The sequence below is a fragment of the Myiozetetes cayanensis genome, unplaced genomic scaffold (genome assembly GCF_022539395.1).
Source record: "Myiozetetes cayanensis isolate MyiCay16 unplaced genomic scaffold, myiCay2020 scf1, whole genome shotgun sequence".
Lineage (NCBI taxonomy): Eukaryota > Metazoa > Chordata > Aves > Passeriformes > Tyrannidae > Myiozetetes > Myiozetetes cayanensis.
The window spans coordinates 57559-81296 of NW_026086604.1; the positions used below are offsets into that span (position 1 = coordinate 57559).

General features: G+C 55.1%; 1 protein-coding gene across 1 annotated transcript in view; it reads left to right on the forward strand.

Annotated features, from left to right (window-relative positions):
• The window catches only part of ZC3H3 (zinc finger CCCH-type containing 3), a 66767-nt gene extending 48293 nt beyond the window's left edge, over positions 1-18474 (forward strand). The window contains exons 7-10 of the mRNA XM_050311943.1: positions 7645-7823; positions 9209-9417; positions 17963-18040; positions 18182-18474. Coding sequence (XP_050167900.1) covers positions 7645-7823; positions 9209-9417; positions 17963-18040; positions 18182-18213 — 498 coding nt within the window. The 3' untranslated portion in view covers positions 18214-18474. The remainder of the gene's footprint in view (positions 1-7644; positions 7824-9208; positions 9418-17962; positions 18041-18181) is intronic.
• The last annotated feature ends 5264 nt before the right edge of the window (positions 18475-23738 follow it).

Genomic DNA, 23738 nt, shown 5'->3' on the forward strand with positions numbered 1-23738 from the left:
TTGCCTTCCAGGCACAAAACGTGGAGGGGAGATTTCCTTGGGATATTGGGAAGAAATTCTTCCCTGTGAGGATGGTGAGGGGCTGGAATGGAATTCCCAGAGAAGCTGTGGCTGCCCCATCCCTGGAAGTGTCCAAGGCCAGGTTGGAGCAACCTGGGACAGCGGGAGATGTCCCAGCCCACGGCAGGGCACTGGAATTCCGTGATCTTTCCACTCCCTTCCCACCCAAACCATTCCATATGAGAACCAGAACTTGGGAAGCTCTTGGTGCTGGATCTCTCCAGCATTCCCAGTGTGGCAGGGCAAGGACAAGCAAGCCAGGCCATTCCCCTCCAACTGCTGCATCCGGAAAATTGTTTGGAATTGAATAACCCCCTCTCTGTGTCCCTTAAACCACGGAAAATCCCTCTCTCCGAGTTTCCTCGGAGCCTGTGGGGAAGTTGTTCCCCCTAGGGTGAGATGAAACAGCGAGGCTTCCGTGGAAAAGAATGGAATAAACCTGGAATAAATCATGGATAAGAGGGGGGATCTTGTGTGGAGCATTTCCCAGGCTGGGAAAACCCCCAAATCCCTCTTTTTGTGGGACTTTTTCCCGGAGATTTTGCTCCTTATCCGTGTAAAGCGGGAGGCGAGGGCAGTTCTGAGCAACCTGTGCTTCCCAAGGAATCTTCACTTCCTTGGGAAGCGCCATTTCCCATCCCCAGGTGGATTGTGGTGCTTCTTCCTGACAGCAGCTGCTCGATTTTTCTGCAGAAAATGCAAATATGGGGATTTTTTTATTTATTTTTTTCCCCTCAGCCTCCTTCTCCTCTGGAGGTTTTTTTTTGGTGCCTTCAGTTGGTTCTTTTCTCCTTTGCTGGTGGAAGTTGAAGAGTTTCCCCACCCTAAACTTATTTTTTACGTGCCTGGCACGTGGAATTTAACCCCTTTTTTGTAGGAAAAGGGCCACCAGAGCTGATATTAAATTGGTTTTTTTGGGGGGTTTTTCTCTCCGTTATCCACGGATTCGTGATGGAAAACGGCAGCTCGGGCTCCTTTTCCCTGTTCATCTTTTATCCCGGGAATGTGAAGCTCAGCTCCATTCCTGTTGTGTTTTTTGGTGCTTTCTGGTTAAAATGAGGGGTTTTTTTTTTCTCTCTCACCCCCTCAGATCTTGGTGTTTTTCCAGGGTCTTTTTTCCCCTCCTGTTTTTGCTCCCAGGTTGAATCCCAGCTTGGCTTTTTGAGGAGATTGGGAGAGGTGGGATCCCCATCCCTGGAGGGATTTAACAACCACCTGGAAGCGGCACTTGGGGACATCCCAAGAGGGCTTTTCCAACCTAAACAACTCCCAAAATTCCACCATCTCTTCCCAAATAGCTCTGCCTTGGAGAGGGCTCTTTTATAACAAGTCAGCCCCGTGAAAATCAGCCACAAAAGCAACTTTGGTTTCGTTTCTCCTCCGTTTTGGCTCGGCTTGACAGATGTTTTTTGGCAGCTTTATTGGGGCTTGTGGTGTTTTTGTGTTTTTTTTAACTCCCCCCATAAAATGCAGCAGAAATTCTCAGCCACCAAAACTGATTAGTAAGGGGAAAAAAAATCTTTATTTAAAATAAAATAACATAAAATAAAATAAAATAAAATAAAATAATAAAATAAAATTAAAAATAAAATAAAAATGGGTAGGAATGCCAATGGGGCTGCTTTTAAGGTGGTGGAGGGGTCTGTCCAGGGGGGATTTGGGAATGCTGAGTCCTTGCCCATCTCCTCTGGGCAACGATGGTGCTGAAAAGAAAGGATAAATCTCCATCCTGGCCACGGGATCTTCCCCTTGGAAAAACTTTGTAGCTTTCCAGAGGAGGTTTTAAACCCCCTCAAGATTCTTCCACGGCCAATCCTACCTGGATATCTCCGTGGAAATCTGGTGGCTTTCCACTAAGTTTCTTATTTCCTGGAGGGCTGTAAATGGCATAATGAGGGCTCTTATTGCAGCTTCAATTTAATTGTGGCATCTTCAGCATCTTTATGTCCAAGATGGGGCTTATCAGGACGACCTGGAAGGGTTTAATAGCCCGGGAATTCGTGGGTAATTGTGCTGAGATCAATCCCAGGCTGGGGATTTCCTCTCCCTTGCACTTTGTAGAAGGAGGTGAGTCACAAAATATTAAAATTAGGGAGTTTTTGAGGGGTGGGGAGGGTAAAGCAGCAGCTGAAGTGGGATTTTAGTGATGGGGCAGCAAGTTCTTGATTTCAACCTGAACTTCTGCAGTGGTGAACCCAAAAAAAGAGCAGATGTTGCCTTTGCTTCCTGTCTGGGATGTCCCTTTGGTCCCATCTGTTCTCTGCTGTCGGATGATCCCCCTGGCCTGGGAGGGCTCACAGTGGGTCCCAAGGCCCAGCAGGGCCATCCCACAGCACAGGGCACGGGATGGTGTCCAGATGGGGCTGGAATATCCCCAGGGAAGGAGACTCCACACCCTCCCTGGGCAGCCTGTTCAGGGCTGGGTCACTGCCCAGCCAAGAAGTTCTTCCTCATGTCCAGGTGGAACTTGCTGGCCATCAGTTCCTGCCCGTTCCTCCTGTCCCATTGCTGGGCCTGGTCCATCCTCTGCCCCCTCCCTGACTCTGGGGAGATCCCCTCTCGGTGTCTCTTCTGGAGGCTGAGCAGCCCCAGCTCCCTCAGCCTCTCCTGGTCCTGGAGATGCTCCCTCCCTTCGGCATCTTCCCGGGAAAAGCTCCATCCTCCAGGAGCTCCCTGTCCCTGCTGTGCTGAGGAGCCCAGAGCAGGACACAGCTCTGCAGATGTGGCTCCCCAGGGCTCGGGAGAGGGGCAGGAACATCGGTGGGATGTGATGGGATGGGATGGGATGGGATGGGATGGGATGGGATGGATGGGATGGGATGGGATGGGATGGGATGGGATGGGATGGGATCGTGGGGGTCCCTGAGGGAAATGGAATTCCTCACCCAAGCAGGTCAGGGAATGGTTGAATTCCACAGGGGATTCACCTGGGTAAATTCATCCACAGAGCTACAGCCAATGGCTCAGTGTCCAGGTGGGAACCAGTAACAAATGGGCCCCTACTGGGGCCAGGACTAATTAATACCTTCGTTAATGACGTGGTGGGAGTTGGTGCCCCCTCAGCAGTCTGAGCAGTGCCATTGATCCATAGAATCATGGAATGGCTTGGATTGGAGGGGACCTTAAAGATCCTGGCATTCCAAACCCCTGCCATGGGCAGGAACCCCCCTCCCAGCTACTTTTCTGCCTCATCAATACGATTTTCCCAATGATTTTCCAAACACCATCCCGTTCTCACTCCAACTCCAGAGGAATTTCATCTCAGATATTGTTCTATTCCCTACAAATTCCCAGGGAGGAGCTTCCTGGCTTCGTGGTAGATCCTAGAGAGGGTTTGGAGGAGCCCATCATCAATCAGGCCATTTCCAAACTCTGTTTGGAGGGCAGAAACCTTTTTTTTTGGGGAGCAAATCCCTGAGGATAATCACCATGGGTTAAATTCCTCCCTGGTTATTCTGCAGCCTGGACGATGTTGGGGATGAGTTGCCCTCCAGGTTTTAATGGCAGGGTGGGAGCTGGGATGCTTTGATCTTTCCTGAGGCCGTTTCCATCTGCACCCAATTATTGCAAAGCCATCCAAGGGGGAGAGAAAAACCATTTCCCGGCTGTCACTTGGGAGCGGCGTCAGGAAAACGCTCCGGCACCTCCAACAGCCACTCAGGGGGGACGTTAAAACAACCTGACAGGCCATCCAGGTGCTCAATCCCGCTGCTCCACCGTGGGGGGGACCTGGAAAAACTCCGGGGAAGCTCCTCAAGAGGGGGGTTTTAGAAAATAGGGGATAACCGGAGTTGAGGCGTTTGAGTTTTGGGGAAAAACACTCGTGGTTTTGGTGCTCCCCTCTTCCCAAAAGGTCTGGCTGGTGGGATTTGTGTCCTCCAGGGTGGGTGGAGGGACTTGGACGCAGGGCCGAGGAGATGGGAAGATGCTCCAGCATTTTACCATCTCTTCCTGGAATCCCAGAATATTCCGAGCTGGGAGGGACCTCCCAGGGATCATCAAAGCCCGGCTCTTGTCCCTCTGCTGGGAGAGGAGCAGGGGGGGTGGGATAAGCCTGGAGACACCTGGGAAGTTCACCCTGGGCAAGGTGCTTGGGAATGCCAGGCTGGATGATGGGATCTCTCCTCCCTACCCTGATGGGTCGGTGGGTGGTGGGTGGTTGGCCCAGTAAACCCGGCGTGGCCTTTTCCTCACCCTCCTCCTCCTCCTCCTCCTCCTCCTGCCAGGCTTGTCCATGGAAAAACTTCATTAACATCATTCCTGATCCTCCTCCTCCTCCTGCTCCTTTGCCAGCTCCCTGCTAAAGAAGGCTGGGCCCTGCCAACCCCATCCCTCATCCCGATCCCGCTCTCGGGACCCCCTGGACCATTTAAGGCCATCGGCACCTTGAGCTTCCCCCGGAGCTTCCTTGGCAGGCAGGGAAGGAGTCCTGGACACGGGAACTGCCAGCAGGGCACCATCCCAACCCCTTGGGGGGAACCCCACAGCGGGATCATCATCAGTGGCACCTCCATCCCGGAGCTGGGAGGTGGGGGGAGGTTTCACCCCGGGGTTCTGTGGGATTTCCTTTGGAATTTTTATTTTTTCCCCCTCCCCTTTTTGTGGCCCAGCCCGTGGGCTGGCGGGGGTCCCGTGGGGGTGTGTGTGTGTGGGGAGTAGGGGGGTGGTATAATTATCCACCCCTGACAGGTGGAAGGGATCAGATGGCCCCCAGCACCACCCCACAGTCCTGGCTCGGCCTCATCCCGGTGGGAAGCAAAAATTCCCTATGGCTTAGCCTCAGGAATGCGGGACCAGGAGCAGGGGAGGCCGCTGTAAATTAACAGAAGGGGCTTTTCCAATCCCAAAGCTCGCCGTGCCAGCCCCGAAACGGCGGGATGGGGATGGGGTGTTCCAGAAAGGAGGGCCGGGAATGGCCTGGAAAAGCCGCTTGGAAACCCGAGCCGGGGCCGCGGCCTCGGGATTAGTCGCTCACGGTTTGTTTTCTTTGGGAAGCATCTTCTTGCCCTGCAGCCAGAAAAACATGGGATTGACCCAGAGGTCGGAGCAAGCGGGGAGGTGGCACATCCCGATCCCACAGGGATTTGTAAGCCTGTTCCTTGGAGGACAAAAACCCCCCTTTCCCCCCAAACCCCATCGTCCCTCAGCGGAGCATCCCTGTGGGGTTTTGGAGGCCGAGGCTCCTTTTTTTTTTCCTTGCTCTTCTCCTTTTCCAAGCCCTTTTAGGGATGGAAAGCTCTCTGCAGATCCCACTTTTCAGGGATTCAAATCCCAGCTGTGCAGAGCCGGGATTTGGGGTCGATGATCCTTGGGGGGTCCTTTCCAACTGAGGATATTCTGTGATTCCAGGAACTGGGATGGCTGGAACAGGACCCAGGACCAGGGGTTTGATCATCCCCACGATCTCGTGCCTTTATTTTTCCTCTTCCCTAATTTTGTTTCACTTCTTTTGAAGGGAGTTTTGAAGGGGGAGGAGGGGTTTTCCTTTTCTTCTCATTAATATTTTGGGAGAAATTCCTCTGTTTGAATTCCTGTCCTGTCACTGCCTTTTCCAAGTGTTTGTCTTTGGTCCAGGGTGTGTCCTGTCTGCAGGTGAGGTGGGAAAATGAGGAAAATGGAGGCAGGAGCCTCTGGAGCCAGGCTGGGAGAGCTGGGAATGTTCACCTGGAGAAGGGAAGGATCCAGGGAGACCTGAGAGCCCTTTCCAGGGCCTAAAGGGGCTCCAGGAGAACTGAAGAGGGACTGGGGACAAGGGATGGAAGGGACAGGACACAGGGAATGGCTTCAAACTGAAATAGATGGGATATTGGGAAGAAATTCTTCTCTGGGAAGGTAGGGAGGGGTTGGGATGGAATTCCCAGAGAAGCTGTGGCTGCTCCATCCCTGGGAGTGTTCCAGGTCAAGGTTGGAGCCACCTGGGATAGTGGGAGGTGTCCCTGCCCATGGCAGGGGGTGGGACTGGATGATCTTTCAGGTCCCTTCCCACCCAATCCATTCCATGATTCCACGTTTCTCCAAAACACGGGATTTAGGAATAACGGCAGAGCCACAACTCAACTCTCAACTTGTCCCTTGGCTTCCGACAGAGCTGGAAAATCACAGGAATGGGGGGGGTTTATATGAATTTTTAGTGGAAAAGCAGCGCCATCCCCCCCCTCCTTCCCCCATGGAGCCTCTGTATCCGTGTGTCCATCTGCATCCCAGCCCTCCCGCTGCTCAGCGCCGTCCCAGCCTCCGGCAGGCGAGCTCCTCGCTCCGGTGCCGGATCCCCGGCAGGCAGAGCTGCCAAACCCTTCTGCCTTTTCCAGGAGAGCTCTCCCAGGGCCCAGCAGGGATCCCGTTCATCCCAAAGGTCAGCAACGAGGGAGCTGCTCCCGTGTCCCCGGAGTCAACGTGCCGTGAAAAAGGGCAGGAGCTCCCCCACAGTTTTCCTAAGCTGGGGGAGGATGATCCTGAAACCCTCCCTGTGTTTCCCTTTCCCACCGATTCGTCCCCTTTTCCCCAAAATCTGGGCAGAATTGGAGCCACTGAAAATGCTGGGTGGGCACCCAGGTTTGGAAAAACCCCCACGCTTTTCTCGTGGGGAGGGTCGCCAAGGGAATGCTGGCGTTGGGAATCCTTGGCCGTGCCGTGTGGGTTGGGATTGAGTCTCAACCGTGGATGTCCCGACCTGGTGCTTCCTGCAAAAGCCAAGCTGGGTGGGATGGAGCATCCTGGCTGGGAGTGGGACTAACAGGGCTCCAGGACCTGCTCCCAGCCTTGCATCCCTTGGGATTCGCTGGGATGAGCTCTCTGGAGTGCTGGGTGTTGGGAATAGTCGGAGATCAGAGAGAGGTTGTTTCCTTCTCCTTCCCCCCACCGACATTCCCGGTCACCCCGAGGGAAATCCCGCCTGAAGGCATCTCCTCTTCCCTGCCTGTGTCTCTTCCCACTGCCAAAAAGTGCCCTTTCCCAGCAGGAAGCCTCGTGGGGAAGCTCTGGAGTGCTGATGGCTCCTCCCTCCCACTGGAGGGTCTGGAAGCGCCAGAAGCACTTTTAGGGATGAGCACCTGGATGCCGTCGTTTTTCCAGCCCCATTCCACGGCCACACTAAGCTTCCTGGGATGGGAGAGCATCAACCAAGCTCATTTCCAGAGCAGGTTGAGCTCCAGCCTTCAACCCCCTTCCTCAGGTCCAAGCAGCGATCCCAAAATAAGTCCCAAAAGGACTTTGTTCCTGCTCTTCCCTGCTCCTCCCCAACTCCCAGGAGTGTCTGGGACAACTCGTGTCCTCTCCAAAACCAGCTTCTCCAGCCCAGTTAAACCTCTTTGGGACCTCCCAGCACCGTAAATCACTGCCATCAGGAGGGCTTGGGTGGTTTGGATCCATGAAATCTCTTGGAAAGCTGCGGGTGAGCCGGGAGCGTCATTATTTTTTTCGGGAGTGTTTTGTCGTGGAACGGGGTTTTGATACGCAGAAGGGATCACCAACACATCCTCCTCTCCCCTTCAGCAAGGCTTTGGTGGCACCTGAAGGAGCCCTTCCCGTGCTCCCCACGGGGCTTTTCCCGCTTTTCCCAACCCCGGCTCTCTCCTTCCCTGGCAGTGCAAGAAGAAGCACACGCTGGTCTGTCCCGACTTCGCCAAGAAGGGCGTCTGTCCCAGGGGCGCCCGCTGCAAACTCCTGCACCCCCACAAGAGGCGTCACCCCCAGGAGGTGGCGGGTGATGGAGACCACCCCAACCCCCCTGCCAAGTGGAGATGGGCCAAGGAGAAGCTGGAGAGGTAGGAAAAAAGCGGGACAGACTCATTTTTCCTTCCCGGCCTGCTCCGGGATCTTTCCTCCTCCAGGGTCTTGTGTCCTGGTTTATTTGGAGGCGTGTGGTGCCTCCTGATGGAGCCACCAATGGGTTGGGCGGTGTCCGTGTTTGAGGGAGCTGGTGGAGAGGGAAGAGAGGATTCACCCTTGGGAATGTGGCATCCAAGGCTCCAGCACCTGCAGGTATCTCCCAGGCTTTCGTGGACCTTCCTCCTGGGAGGTGGAGGAGCCCTGATGGAATTTCCGCTGCTGGAAGTGGGTCCAGCTTATCCATAGCTCCGGGAGAAATGGGAAACCACCGTCCCTCTTCCTTATATCCATGTGGGGAGCAGAGCCGAGCCCTCATCTGGATGCACTGCCAGGGTGGGGCGTGGAGGTGCCAGAGGCTTTGGAAAGCAGTTGGATGCTGGGATGGGTCCTTGGAAGCTCTCCGAGCTCTTCCTGGTGTTTTTGTGTGCCGGGATGGACCCCCAGGCAGAGGATGGACATGCTGATCCTCGTCCTCCCCAGGAGATGGATTTCCTCAGGCTTCCTTTCCCTCACCCCCCAGCCCTTCCTGCAGGACATTCCCAGTTCCTGCATCCCAGTGGAATTCAGCTGAAAGCCCAAGAGGGGATTTGGCTTTAAAAGCGGGAGGTGGGAGCGAAGGTGGGATGGAAACACAGGGATCTGGGAGCTGTGCCAGCCTGGTCCAGGCTCCTTCCCGGGCCTGGGCCTGCCTTGTAAGGTAGCAGAGGGGGGACGAGCGCTCAGCAGGTTCTCCCAACTTATCCCGGGTGACAGAAGAGCCTTGGAATGACACCCAGCTCACGTTCCCGGTGGGAACGAGGTGTAAAATAGCTCCCTGCTCTTTTTAGGGAAGGAGGGATGGGAGCAGGGCTGGGTGGCTGGGAGGCTCCTGGCGTCTTCCCACAGGGATGGGAGCACAACCCCGGCTTGGAAGCTGCTCCAGAGGAGGGGGAGTGGTTTTTTTTTGCCCTTTCTTGGCACCGTGGTGGGAGATGGGAACGGAGCTGGAGTGTCGTGTTTGCCTGCAGGGGAGAGGTGGGGTTGGGAAGGAGCCAAGCCCAGCGGGACATCTCCCAGCCATCCCTGCTCCCCTTCCCAAACAGGAGCCTCCAGGAGAATCTGAGGAGCTGGAAAACTGGCAGGGAAGGGCAGGGCAGGGAGTCCAGCTGGAGAGGGAGGAATTCTGGCTGAATCCCTGTTGGCTCCAGGGATGTGGAGCGGCCTGGGATGGAGCCCCGGGAGCCCCTGGACCTCTTCCATTGCACGTGGTGCCATTCCCAACCTTGCAAAAAGTGGGATTGGTTTATTTCTCCTTAACATTTGTCCCATCTGCCTGCTGCAGGAAGGATCCAGCTCAGCTCCACGACGATGGGGAAATTCCCGGCCCTTCCAGGACGGAGCAGGAGGGGAAGTTGCGGAAGGAGGAGGACACCAAGGCAAGGAGCTGCCTGCAGAAGCTCCCGTCCTTCATCTCCCTCCGATCCCCGGAGTATCCCGGATTCCAGGGCTGCCAAGTGGAGAAGGATGAGGACGAGCCAGAGGAGAAGCCAGGTAGGAATCACATCCTCAGCTTTTTCCCGCCGTGGGCTCCGAGCTGCTCGGGTTGTCTGAGCAAGGAGGGTTGTTCCCCGCTGCTCTCCGGGAGTTTTCTTGGGATTGGTGTTCCCTGGGAGTCTCCAAACCAGTTCACACTGAGAACCCAAACAGGGTCTCCCATCCAGGCCCAAATCCTTGTGTTTGTTCCCAAAACCACCTGGGAGGATTTTATCCCGTATTTTATCGTCAGCTCCTTCCTTTTCCTATAAATTATCCGGTGATGAATCCAATCTCATTCCAATGGTGGAAGCAGAGCAGTGCCTGGCAGGAAGGGGTTTCAGTGGGATGCACCACTGGACCCACAGAAGGACCTTTGGAGCATCCATCCCACGTGCTTCCCGGTGGGAAATAGCTTGGAAATCAAAACATCCCAGTGGGAAATGGGATGGGCTGTTGACAGGTCGCGAGTTTTGAGGGAAGAGCTGCTTTAATCTGGGATTTATCCGCTTTGGAAATGGGTAAAAATCTTCAGAAAAGGCGGTTTTAGGATGAGCAGAACTTCTTGGGAATTCTCACACCTGCCTTTTCGTCCTGGGAAAAGCTCAGGGAAACGTTTCAGTGTGAAAGTGGGGGAGGGAAAAAGTGGGAAAACTGTTGGAGCGATGAGAAGAGTCGTCTTTGTTTCTCTCCAAAGCGGCTCCTGGCGGAGTTCTGCTGCTTTTCTGCTTCTCCAGCATTTTCCTCCGTTCCTAATTCAGCTTTTCCACTGGAAAATCCGGTAGGGAATGGCACTTTGGGCTGTTTCTCCGGGAGCAGAGGTGGTGGAGATGGCAAGGCAGGGAATGTGCCTGGTCCTTCCCAGCGCTGGCTGGGAGGTTTTCCAGTGGGATGTTGCTTCCCACTTCCCTTTTCCACTCCCATCCTTCTCCCGAGGGATGTGCAGCCTCTGGATCTCCCGAGCACTGGCACACAACGGGCTCACAAATCACAGTAATTTTGTGGCAGGAATGATGGAATTCCCACCCCCAGCTCGGCTGGCACAGGGTGTGGCTGAGCAGGATTCCTTCCCATCCTCAATCCCTGCTTCCCAGAGCTGGGAGAAGGGATGAATCCAGCACCAAATCCAGGCTGGAGTGGGCACCGAGGATCTTCAATCACTTCGAGCCAGGGAGGGCTGAGATGCCTTAACGCTGTCGGAAAGAGAATTCCCGGGATTAGCAACATATTCCCGAAGTCACAGGAGCGCACCGCGGGCTGCAGCCTGGTGGGAACGGCGAGGGACAATTCCGGCTGGGAAAGCTGCTCTTGGCTTCCCTTTCCAGGGATTTCCACCCCCCTCCTTCGCTCTCCTTGGCCTTGGTTCAACTCCCTCTTGATCCCGGGCGGGGAGTTGTTCCCAGAGTGGGGTTTTTATCTCCGTGATGAATTCGGAGCAATTAATCCATGGATAAGATTAACCCGTGGCTGTTGGAACTTGGATTGGCCAGGGAAGGCCCTGGATTACTCTTGGCAACCTGGAATAACTTGGCAGTGAGGGTGTCCTTTTTATCCGCGTGTCCGTGCAGGGAAGGATGATTTCCAGGTTTTTTGGGCTGTGAGGAGGAGGAGGAGGAGGAACTGGTTTATTTGGGAATGCTGGGAGGAACCCTGTGGAGGTGAGGTCAGGGCACTCCTTCCCTCCGTGCTCCTTTGCCCAGGGGATCACGTGGCATCGGGAAAACAGGTGCTGGAGGGATCCATGGGAAAGGAAAACCGGGCAGGAATCACAGATGGCTCTAAAACCATCTAATGAGGAAGCAACTTCCCTGCCAAAGGAATTCTGGACACGGGAATGTTGTCCCATGGGTTTGCCCATACTTGGGTCTCATCCCAACGCTCATCCAAGGGGTTTGGGCGCACAGGAGAATCCAGGGACTCCCAAAATCCAATGGGAGCAGAGGAATCCCGACCACTAACGAGGCATCATCCCAGAAGGAGGCGGGATGAGGCCGTTGGAGCTGCTGAAGGACCAAGTGCTTCGTGGTGGCCACTCCACCTGGACTCGGTGTCCCTGGTGGGTCCCTTCCAGCTCAGAATATCCCAGGATTCCGGGATTCTGAGCCTGGAGCTGTGTTGATGGTCAGGATGAGTCTTTGATTAAGTGGCATCAGGATTTTGGGGATCTGCACCTGTGAGGGGGAGGATAACGTTGGGTTTGTGAAGCCTGGAGTTGACACAGGGACTGTTGGGATGGTAAATGAGGAGAAGGCCAGGTTGTTGTCATGGAAGGAGCTGAATTCCCTGGTTAAACCCTCAGAATTCGAGGAAAGTGCCCTTTTAATCCTGGAAGAAAATGAAACACCGAGGACGGGGAGGGGGCTCGGAGTGACCTTTAAGGACCAGCGTGGGCATCAGCCTGGGAGGGTCTCAGGGGGGGTCTGGGCTTGGGATACAGGGAAAGGGGATGGGAATCCATGGAGCAAAACCCGCTGTCATCCTCCAACCCCGCAAGAGGAACCTGGGAATTTGGGATTAGGTGACCGGGCAGAGGTTGAACATGATCATCTCGGAGAGGGGGGATCTTTCCCAGCCAAAATGATTTGAGGGTGCTGGGGCTTTCCAAGCATATCCTCCCCCCCAAAAAAAACCCACTGGGAAGCATCCCATCCTTCCACCTCGTGTCATCCAGCCTGGGGGGAACAGGAGGAAGGGGAGGGCTCTCTCCCCTTCCCCTCCCGCAGCCGTTCCCAGGATTTTTCCTTTTCCATATTTCACCCGCCAGTTAAATCGCCTGCACCATCCCCTCATCCGACGCCAGCCCATTCCGACCCAGCGCTAATTTAATTAGGAACCCCCCCCCATTTTAGTTAATTTGTTGGAGAACATCGCCCGCCAGCTCCTGGCGAGAGCAGATGTTTCCCCCCTCTCCCCCGAGGCACATTCCGGGCGGCGTAAATGGCTCCGCTCAGCCTTGTTTAGGAGAGAAAAGGGGATTTTACGGCTTCCAAACGACCCTTTCTGTAAACATTTTACAGCCTCCCCGCTCGTCTGAGCGGCGATAAAGCCCCGGCAGCTCGGCGGGCGCAAATTTGCCGCCATACGGCCGCCGTTTTACGGTCGTAATTCACGGAAGATGCTGCTCCAAGTCTTTTTTAACGGCTCCGCTGAGCGGAGAATTCCCCGGGAATTCGGAGAGGTGAGGGGTTGTTTGCGGCTTTGGTTTCCTGGGAGGGGGGAAGCGTTTTGGGAAGTGAGGGGTTTTTTAACTCTGTTGGTCCAGAGCCCTAAAGGGGGAGCACGGTGGTGGTGGGTCGTGATCCCAACATCCCCGGTTCCTGGAATCGGGAATATCCTGACTTAGGGATGCACAAGGATCATCCAACTCCTCATGGCTTTGGCTTCTGGAGGAATTGCTTTGGAAATTTGGTTTTCCCCTTCGTTTGTCCAGAGTCCTAAAGGGGCAATACGGTGGTGGTGGGTCGTGATCCCACCATCCCCGGCTCCTGGAATCGGGAATATCCTGAGCTAGGGATGCACAAGGATCATCCAACTCCTCATGGCTTTGGCTTCTGGAGGAACCACTTTGGAAATGAGGATTTGCTCCTCCTTTCTCCTGACCCTCCCATTTGTGATGGGTCATGATCCAACCATCCCCAGCTCCTGGAATCAGGAATATCCTGAGTTAGGGATGCACAAGGATCATCCAAGTCCAGCTCCTCATGGCTTTGGCTTCTGGTGGAATCACCTTGGAACCTGATCCTCCCATTTGTGGTGGATCTTGGTTCCCACCATCCCTGGCTCCTGGAATTGGGAATATCCTGAGTTAGGGATGCACAAGGATCATCCAACTCCTCATGGCTTTGGCTTCTGGAGGAACCACTTTGGAAATGAGGATTTGCTCCTCTTTTCTCCTGATCCCCCCCCACACTCCATTTGTGGTGGATCTTGGTCCCACCATCCCTGGCTCCTGGAGTTGGGAATATCCTGACTTAGGGATGCACAAGGATCATCCAAGTCCAACTCCTTATGGTTTTGGCTTCTGGAATCAGGAATATCCTGAGTTAGGGATGCACAAGGATCATCCAACTCCTCGTGGCTTTGGCTTCTGGAGGAACCACTTTGGAAATGAGGATTTGCTCCTCTTTTCTCCTGATCCCCCCCGCTCCATTTGTGGTGGATCTTGGTCCCACCATCCCTGGCTCCTGGAATCGGGAATATCCTGAGTTAGGGATGCACAAGGATCATCCAACTCCTCATGGCTTTGGCTTCTGGAGGAACCACTTTGGAAATGAGGATTTGCTCCTCCTTTCTCCTGATCCCACTGCCCATTTGTGATGGGTCATGATCCAACCATCCCCAGCTCCTGGAATCAGGAATATCCTGAGTTTAGGACACACAAGGTTCTTCCATCTCCTTGTGGCTTTCACTTCCGGAGAAATTGCTTTGGGAAGTGAGGTTTTTTTCCTTGGTTTGTCCAGACGCCTGTGGGGGGAGCACAGTGGTGGTGGGTCGTGATCCCACCATCCCCTGGCTCCTGGAATCGGGAATATCCTGAGTTAGGGATGCACAGGGATCATCCAACTCCTCGTGGCTTTGGCTTCTGGAGGAATTGCTTTGGAAATGAGGTTTTGCTCCTCTTTTCTCCTGATCCCCCCCGCTCCATTTGTGGTGGATCTTGGTCCCACCATCCCTGGCTCCTGGAATCAGGAATATCCTGAGTTTGGGATGCACAAGGATCATCCAACTCCTCATGGCTTTGGCTTCTGGAGGAATTGCTTTGGGAAGTGAGGTTTTTTTCCTTGGTTTGTCCAGACGCCTTTGGGGGGAACACGGTGGTGGTGGGTCGTGATCCCACCATCCCTGGCTCCTGGAATCGGGAATATCCTGAGTTAGGGATGCACAAGGATCATCCAACTCCTCATGGCTTTGGCTTCTGGAGGAACCACTTTGGAAATGAGGATTTGCTCCTCTTTTCTCCTGACCCTCCCATTTGTGATGGGTCATGATCCAACCATCCCTGGCTCCTGGAATTGGGAATATCCTGAGTTAGGGATGCACAAGGATCATCCAACTCCTCATGGCTTTGGCTTCTGGTGGAATCACTTTGGAACCTGATCCTCCCATTTGTGGTGGATCTTGGTTCAACCATCCCCGGCTCCTGGAATCGGGAATATCCTGAGTTAGGGATGCACAAGGATCATCCAACTCCTCATGGCTTTGGCTTCTGGAGGAACCACTTTGGAAATGAGGTTTTGTTCCTCTTTTCTCCTGATCCCCCCCACGCTCCATTTGTGGTGGATCTTGGTCCCACCATCCCTGGCTCCTGGAGCCAGGAATATCCTGAGTTTGGGATGCACAAGGATTATCCAAGTCCAGCTCCTCATGGTTTTGGCTTCTGGTGGAATCACCTTGGAACCTGATCCTCCCATTTGTGGTGGATCTTGGTCCCACCATCCCTGGCTCCTGGATCCAGGAATATTCTGAGTTAGGGACACACAAAGTTTATCCAAGTCCAACTCCTTACGGGTTTGGCTTCTGGAGGAATCACTTTGGAAGTGGGGATTTGCTCCTCTTTTCTCTTGACCCTCTTCCCATTTGTGGTGGGTCGTGATCCAACCATCCCCGGCTCCTGGAAATCAGAAATATCCTAAATTAAGGACACACAAGGACCATCCAACTCCTTATGGCCGTGGCTTCTGGAGGAATCACTTTGGAAGTGGGGCTCTTCTCCTCCTTTCTCCTGAGCTATTTGATGACCTAAAAGCTGGAGATGGAAGAGCCCTCTAAATTGGTAAAATTCCATCTTCTCCAGGATAATCTTCAGCCCACCGGGAAAGGATGTCAATCCACCATCCCATCCCTAATCCACACACTGCAGCTCATGGATGGTTGTCTGGCTGCTGTTTCCCCTCCTAAAAGAAGGAATTAAGGAGAAAAGACGTGGGAAAGGGTGTCCCAACTCCCTTGAGGGTCAGAAGGATCCGGATGGAACAGCAGCAGGTTGTCTCCTTGTGTTCCTGGGAAATTTCTCCCCTTGGCCTTAAAAGCTGGAGCATCCAGCAGGGAAATCTGGGATGCATCCCTGGGTGAAGCCTCTTCCTGGAGGAAGATGCAGGACAGGGTGGAAACCCCGTGGTGGCACCGGGAGAGCGATGGAGACCAAACATCCCATCAGGAAGGGAGACCAACCAAAATTCCAAAGCTTTTTATAATGGGATGGTGGAGCTGGGAAATCTGTGCCCCGTTCCTTTGGGGCTTGGGCATCTTCCACCCACGATTTGGGGTCTTTCCAGCTGCTTCCCACTTTCCCACCCCCGTGGAGAAACCCACCTTTTTAAGCCCTCAGGGAGAGGATTCAGGACCCACCCCCTTGATTCCCTGCCTTGAAATCCCTTCAAATCCCTCTTGGTTTTCCCCTTTCCCTGCCTTGAAATCCCTTCAAATCCCTCTTGGTTCTCCCCTTTCCCTGTGGGATGCAGCTGGAGCCTCCAAAAAGCAGGTTTTAGAGACGAATCTAATGGGGCCACCTGAAGGGTGATTTACAGCCCCCCCTTCCATCCCCATCAGATTCCCTCCCTCCTCCCTCCTTTCTCCAGGAAAAGACTGGCAAGTCCCCTCTGTCTGCCTGACACCTGCTTAGGCTCAGGCAGAATAAATGTTGATTTCCATGGGGGAAGGTGTGGGGGTGGAAAAACACACTGGAAGTCCTAATTCTCCAGCAAAACCCACCCTATTTCCAACGGGAAAAACTCAGGATCCCACCCCGGTTCCTCTTCCTTGGGAAGCAGCTCGATCGTGGTGATGGGAAAACAAAAAAAAAAAAAATAAAAAAAAGGGGAGTTTCTTGGGGGGGGGAAAGAAAAAGGGGGGTTTCTCAGCCCGGGCTTGTTTTGCTGACTAGAAAGGATGCACCTGGTTGGTGGGAGATGGATGGAACCGCTTCCCAAAGGCAGGGAAAAGCGGGAGATCGATCACAGCACTCGCAGGATCTCCCAAGCACAGAAGTGGGAAATGTTGGAGAAGAGACACCACCCTCCTCCTCTCCCTTTCCCACCCTGTTTGCTCCGGGTTTCCCGCCCTTTGGAAGCGTTTTGGGATGTGGTTTCCCTATTCCCGCCTCGGAGCTTTGAGGGATGTGTTTGGAACGGGGTGTGGATGCTCCGGAAGTTCATTATGGTCAATTTAAAAATCCACACCCCCCCTCCAAGAAAAAGAAAAGGACTGTGCATTTCTGCTTCCTTAATGTGTGAGGTGCCTTGTGGATACTGGATTTTCTCCGGCTCATCCGAAGGGAATTGAGCCCTTCCCGCCATTCCCACTGAACCAGGACCACGGTTGCTGGTGGGGCAGGAATATGGAGATGCTGGTTTTGTCCCTCAGGGTGACAACCAGCAGCTCTGGTCCTTAATTCCAGCAACCAGGATGGGAGACATTCACTAAGGAAGTTTTTTTCCGGCTCATCCAAAGGGAATTGAGCCCTTCCCACCGTTCCCACTGACCCAGGTTGCGGGTGGAGCAGGAACAGGGACACCCTGACTTTGACCCCAGCAGCTCTGCTGGACCCTAATCCCAACTCGGGGTCCTCTCCCGCTTCCTGCCTCCCAAAATCCCCCAAAATCCTTCCTTTCTGGGCTTCTCCGAGGTCCCCGTGGTCCCCCCTCCGTGCTGGGTGTGTTTGGGAATGGTGCTGTGGAATTTTGTGGGAACAGGCACAAGCTGTGTGCTGCTCCCCCCGGAACATCTGGAACAGGTTTGGGCTGGATTCCCTCCATCTTCTCCATCACCTTTCCCACCTCCTCTGATCCCAGGTGAGGTGGGAATTTTCCCACTACACCTCCAGCAAGCTGTGGGCCTGTTTTTTCCTGGGAAACCTCCTGTCTTTCCAATCTTTCCACCCATCCCGAGGGGCCACCGCTGTCCTTCCCACCCTTCACTCTGGCAGGTGGAACCCCCAGCACCACCTCTCCAAACCCTTTGGAGAGGGAAAACAGGAGAAGCTGCAGGAAAGGCGCATCCGGTGTTGGGTTGAGGCAGGGAAGGATTTCCCACCTTGATCCATGGGATATTCCCAGGCTTGTCCTCTCCAAGGAGGTCACCTCCCAGAGGCTTTCCATGAGCATCCAGGCCCCTCTCTGGAGGAGGCAGGAGCCCTCACTTGGAGCATCCCAAGAAGGGTGCTGGGAATTCCTGGGGGATGCCTGGCTGGAGCAGGGAGCAGGAGTTAACCCCTTGCTTCCCAGTGCTCTGCTCCTTCCGGCTCCATCCCAGCCCCAAAGCGGTTCCCGGTGTTTGCCTTGTGCTTCCAGTGGGAAGGGTCCAAAAATCCTTTTGGATTCTCTCTGTCACCCCTAGCTTGGGAATTCTGCAGCGGATGGATGGGAAGGGACCTCCGAGTGCCGCTCTTTGGGGGCTGAGGATTCTCAGGGATTTGGGGAATTTGAGCCATCCTGGGCTTGGCCAAGGGGGACGAGGAGCAGGAGAGGAGCTCAGGACGCTCCCACCCCTCCATTCCAAGGGATTTCCGAGGTGACCTGAGCCAACCTCCATGACTTTCTCCTCTTCCCTCCCTTTCCCCTCCCAGGCACCACCAAAAGGAAGAGGATTTTGCCGCGGGAATCCTCGGAGGACTCGGAGAACACCCGTGTGGAAGGTGCCAGAGGTGAGGCCAGGGCGGAAAACCACCCCCATTCCCAGTTTTCCAGTGCCTTAACCCCTCATGACCAGGCAGGGAGAAGCCTGGGAATGTCCAGGTGTGTCCCCCACTTCCCACCACCCCCCTTTTTCCCTGCTCTCCTTCCAGGCAAACGGCTGCAGATCAAGCCCCGGCTGTGAGGAATTCCCGATCCCGGGAATTCCCGATCCCGGGACAGCCGACCCGCTCAGGAACCGGAGAGCCGGGCACGACCTGGCACCTACCTCAGGACGCCGTGTCCAGGCACGGCACCCCCTTCTCCTCCCGCTTTTCCAAGGGGACTCCATCCGGACAAGGAGCAGCGTGGGAATTACACCCGCTCGTTCCCACCGGGAATTCCCGCGGGAAGCGGCTTTTTTGGGAGTCTTTTGAGTTGACCAATAAACCACCCTTTGTCAGTTGGTTTGTTTGGAGGGCAGGTCCTGCCGAGTGAAGCTCCTCGGATGTCTGTGGGGTTGGGAAGAGCTTCCCGATCCCGTGGGTGTCCCGGACAGGGGCTGATCCGGGCACCGGAGGGGGTTTTAAGGCCGTGACATTCCCACATCCAGGGCATTTAATGGGATGTAAAGCCCCCACTGCCCCTGATCCCTCCATCCTGCTCCATTCCGTGGCTTTTGGGAGGAGATTTCTTGCCAAGAGCATTCCTAATGGGAATGTGTGTTGGGGGGAGCAGTGCCGGGCTCTCACCCCGCAGCGTTTCGAGGTCTGGTTGCTCCCGATTCCCACCTTTCCTCATCCCAGCAGGACACCCAAACCGACTCTTCCAGAGGGGTTTTTTTTTTAATTGGCAGGAGCAAAGCATGGAGAGGGAATCAGATCACCAGCACCACAGGGGGTTTTGCATCCATAGGTGCCACTTCCCAGGGATTTTGGGGTGGTGGATGCTGCTCCCGCCCGCAGATGGGATTTGGGGGACGCCTCGGGGGGAAGGTGGGATTTTTACCCCTCAGGAGAAATCCTGCGGATAAAAAGAGGCTCAGCAGGGATGTGGGGAGCGCTGGGGCTCCCTGAGGACGTTTCCTGGGAATGGGATGGGCTCAGGTGCACGGCGGATCCGGGAAGATGCCGACGGCGACGGCTTCGCCTCCCGAACACCCCCCCAGGGAAAACACCCTAGAGACCCCCACGGGGTGGGTGGGGGGTTTCACCATCCCAAATCCAGAGCATTCCCCCCAGGGATGGATGGATCCCGCCCTGGGATGTCACCTGTATCCCAAGGCGCGTCCCCAGAGCTGTTTTGTAACCAAAAGCTCCGTCGTCTCCGTCGCTGTGAAATGCCTTTTATTAATTCCTGTGTTTCGGTTTGTAAATAAAGACTTTCCTCCCCTGGGGACGGGATTGTGGCGTTTCCTCTCTCTCCAGCGGGAACATCCCATCCAAAATCCAGCCAAATCCAAGGGAGGAGCCGCTCCAACCCTTAAATATTCAATTTTTATTTTTTTTAATTATTCCAACTTTTTCACCCAGAAATGACATTTCTTCTCCTAAAAAAACAAAAAACACAAAACCACTAAATTCAGTAAAAAATCACCCCCGAGGAGAAAGAGCTGTGAACCCTCCGGGGTGGCCGGAGTGGAGCTCTGGGATTTCCCAAATCCACGGATCCCTGACGAGGATTAAGCCTCGTGCCGCGCTAATTAAACGAGGTGACTCCGCTCTCGGAGCCGCCGCTCCCATCCCGGGAAGGCTGCTGGGAATTTGCTGCTGGCTGTCATTAAGACACCGCTTGGGGGGTGATTAATTTCCAAGCTGGGACCGGCTCGAGGCATCTCCCAGCCCCGGGGGGGGTTCTCCCGAAATCTCCCGCCAGCGCCGGGATGAGCTCCCGTGGGTGGGGTTTATCCGCCCTCCTCGGGAAGGTGGGAATGGAGGGGTGGCACAGGGGGGAGTTTCTAGAAGGCTCCATAAACATTTCCTGGAAAACCCTCCTGCGGCGGGCGCTGCTGGCACCGCGCTCGGTGCCCTGCCGGGGAAGCAGGTGCCGGGTGAGCGCCCGCCGGCTCGGGTTTCTGCCTGGCATCAGGGGGGCTGTTCCCTGCCCTCCTCCTCCTCCTCCTTGTCCTCCTTCTCCTTTTCCTCACACCTTCACTGTATGATTTCCCCCCTTCCCAAAATTCCTGACCCTTCTCCATGTGGAGCTGCAGATGCTGGTGGAGCATCAAGACAATCCCTCCAACTCATCCTGATGGAACACCACCTTCTCCATGGGGTGAGGGGTTCCCTGCCCTCCTCCTCCTCCTCCTCCTCCTCCTTTTCCTCACACCTTCACTGTATGATTTCCCCTCTTCCCAAAATTCCGGTCCTTTCTCCATGTGGAGCTGCAGATGCTGGTGGAGCATCAAGACAGTCCCTCCAACTCATGGGGTTCATCCCGATGAGACACCACCCTCTCCATGGGGTGAGGGAATTCCCTGCCCTCCTCCTCCTTCTCCTCCTCCTCCTCCCATCCTCACTATGTGATTCCCCCCCTTTCCCAAAATTCCTGACCCTTCTTGCAGCGACATCACGTCGAGCTGCAGATGCTGGTGGAGCAGCACCAGAACAATCCCACCAACACATGGGGTTCATCCCAGTGGGACACCACCTTCTCCATGGGGTGAGGGGTTCCCTGCCCTCCTCCTCCTTGTCCTCCTTTTCCTCACACCTTCACTGTATGATTCCCCCCTTTCCCAAAATTCCCGTCCTTTCTCCATGTGGAGCTGCAGATGCTGGTGGAGCATCAAGACAATCCCTCCAACTCATCCTGATGGGACACCACCCTCTCCATGGGGTGAGGGGTTCCCTGCCCTCCTCCTCCTCCTCCTCCTCCTCCTCCTCCTCCTTCTCCTCTTCCTCACACCTTCACTGTATGATTTCCCCCTTTCCCAAAATTCCTGACCCTTCTCCATGTGGAGCTGCAGATGCTGGTGGAGCAGCACCAGGACAATCCCACCAGCTCATGGGGTTCATCCCGATGGGACACCACCTTCTCCATGGGGTGAGGGGTTCCCTGCCCTCCTCATCCTTGTCCTCTTCCTTCTCCCACCCTTGCTGTGATTCCCCCCTTTCCCAAAATTCCTGACCCTTCTCCCTGTCAAGCTGCAGATGCTGGTGGAGCATCAAGACAGTCCCTCCAACTAATGGGGTTCATCCTGATGGGACACCACCCTCTCCATGGGGTGAGGGGTTCCCTGCCCTCCTCCTCCTCCTTGTCCTCTTCCTTTTCCCATCCTCACTATGTGATTTCCCCCTTTCCCAAAATTCCTGACCCTTCTCCTTGCAGCGACATCACGTCGAGTTGCAGATGCTGGTGAAGCAGCACCAGAACAATCCCACCCACACACGGGGTTCATCCCAATGGGACACCACCCTCTCCATGGGGTGAGGGGTTCCCTGCCCTCCTCCTCCTTGTCCTCCTTTTCCTCACACCTTCTCTGTATGATTCCCCCCTTCCCAAAATTCCCGTCCTTTCTCCATGTGGAGCTGCAGATGCTGGTGGAGCATCAAGACAATCCCTCCAACTCATCCTGGTGGGACACCTCTCTCCATGGTGAGGGTTCCCTGCCCTCCCTCCTCCTCCTCCTCCTCCTAGTCCTCCTCCTCCCTTCCTACACCTTCACTGTCCTTCCATGGGTGAGGGGTTCCCTGCCCTCCTCCTCCTCCTCCTCCTTGTCCTCCTTCTCCTCTTCCTCACACCTTCACTGTATGATTTCCCCCCTTCCCAAAATTCCTGACCCTTCTCCATGTGGAGCTGCAGATGCTGGTGGAGCAGCACCAGGACAATCCCACCAGCTCATGGGGTTCATCCCGATGGGACACCACCTTCTCCATGGGGTGAGGGGTTCCCTGCCCTCCTCCTCCTTGTCCTCCTTTTCCTCACACCTTCACTGTATGATTCCCCCCTTTCCCAAAATTCCGGTCCTTTCTCCATGTGGAGCTGCAGATGCTGGTGGAGCATCAAGACAGTCCCTCCAACTCATCCTGATGGGACACCACCCTCTCCATGGGGTGAGGGGTTCCCTGCCCTCCTCTTCTTTGTCCTCCTCCTCCTCCCACCCTCGCTGTGTGATTCCCCCTTTCCCAAAATTCCTGACCCTTCTCCCTGTCAAGCTGCAGATGCTGGTGGAGCATCAAGACAGTCCCTCCAACTAATGGGGTTCATCCTGATGGGACACCACCCTCTCCATGGGGTGAGGGGTTCCCTGCCCTCCTCCTCCTCCTTGTCCTCTTCCTTTTCCCATCCTCACTATGTGATTTCCCCCTTTCCCAAAATTCCTGACCCTTCTCCTTGCAGCGACATCACGTCGAGTTGCAGATGCTGGTGAAGCAGCACCAGAACAATCCCACCAACACATGGGGTTCATCCCAATGGGACACCACCCTCTCCATGGGGTCAGGGGTTCCCTGCCCTCCTCCTCCTTGTCCTCCTTCTCCTCTTCCTCACACCTTCACTGTATGATTTCCCCCCTTCCCAAAATTCCAGTCCTTTCTCCATGTGGAGCTGCAGGTGCTGGTGGAGCAGCACCAGGACAATCCCACCAGCTCATGGGGCTCATCCTGATGGGACACCACCCTCTCCATGGGGTGAGGGGTTCCCTGCCCTCCTCCTCCTCCTCCTCCTCGTTGTCCTTCTCCTTTTCCTCACACCTTCACTGTATGATTTCCCCCTTTCCCAAAATTCCGGTCCTTTCTCCATGTGGAACTGCAGATGCTGGTGGAGCATCAAGACAATCCCTCCAACTCATCCTGATGGGACACCACCCTCTCCATGGGGTGAGGGGTTCCCTGCCCTCCTCCTCCTTGTCCTCCTCCTCCTCCCATCCTCACTATGTGATTTCCCCCTTTCCCAAAATTCCTGACCCTTCTCCACATGCTGGTGGAGCAGCACCAGGACCATCCCACCAGCTCATGGAGCTCATCCAGAGGGACATCACCCTCTCCATGGGGTGTTATCCCAGCGAGGGGTCCCCAAGCCTGGCCCTGAATGCCGTAGGAACATCCCGGGAAGCCGAGGCGGCCCCTCTGGAAGGGTTAACGGCGCTCCAGAAGCGGAGGGTGACGTGAGCCCGAGGCCATCCCGAGGCCACCAACCTGGTTATGTCACTTGACCCCCTGTGAGTAAACTTAGCTGCGGGCTCTGGCGTGTCCAGCAGGGTTGGGGACATGCCACGGGCACTTCCTAAAAATACCCACGGGGGAGCGACGGCCCCGTTGGAGCCCGGCCCGGTTCCTGATCCCTCCGTGGCTCCCGGCCCGTGGTGGGGGGCAGCTGCTGGTGGAGGGGGGTGGGAGGGAGAGTGGGGTGCCCCCAAGGTGGGAGTAGCTCCGGGCAGGAATGCATTGCCAGGGGTAGGGAGGTGGCACCCCATCTTTTCCCAGGGCAGGATCCCAAAATCCCACCCCACGAGGTGATTTACGACGGATTTAGGGTGGCACAATGAAGCAAAAAAGGGTTAAAATCACTGAGAGAAAAGGTGTTGGTTTTGTTTGGGTTTTTTTGTTGTTGCAAAATCATGCAGATGCCCTTTCTGTCCCTTGTTTTGTCCCCTCTCTCAGGCTGAAGTGAGGGGGGACCATTATCCCATGCCCAAATTTGGGGTTTCCAGTGTGGGATATTTGTGCCCCTGGTTATCCAATGTGGGATAACATCCAGCACCACCAGGATCACGGCTGGGGCTTTGCCTGT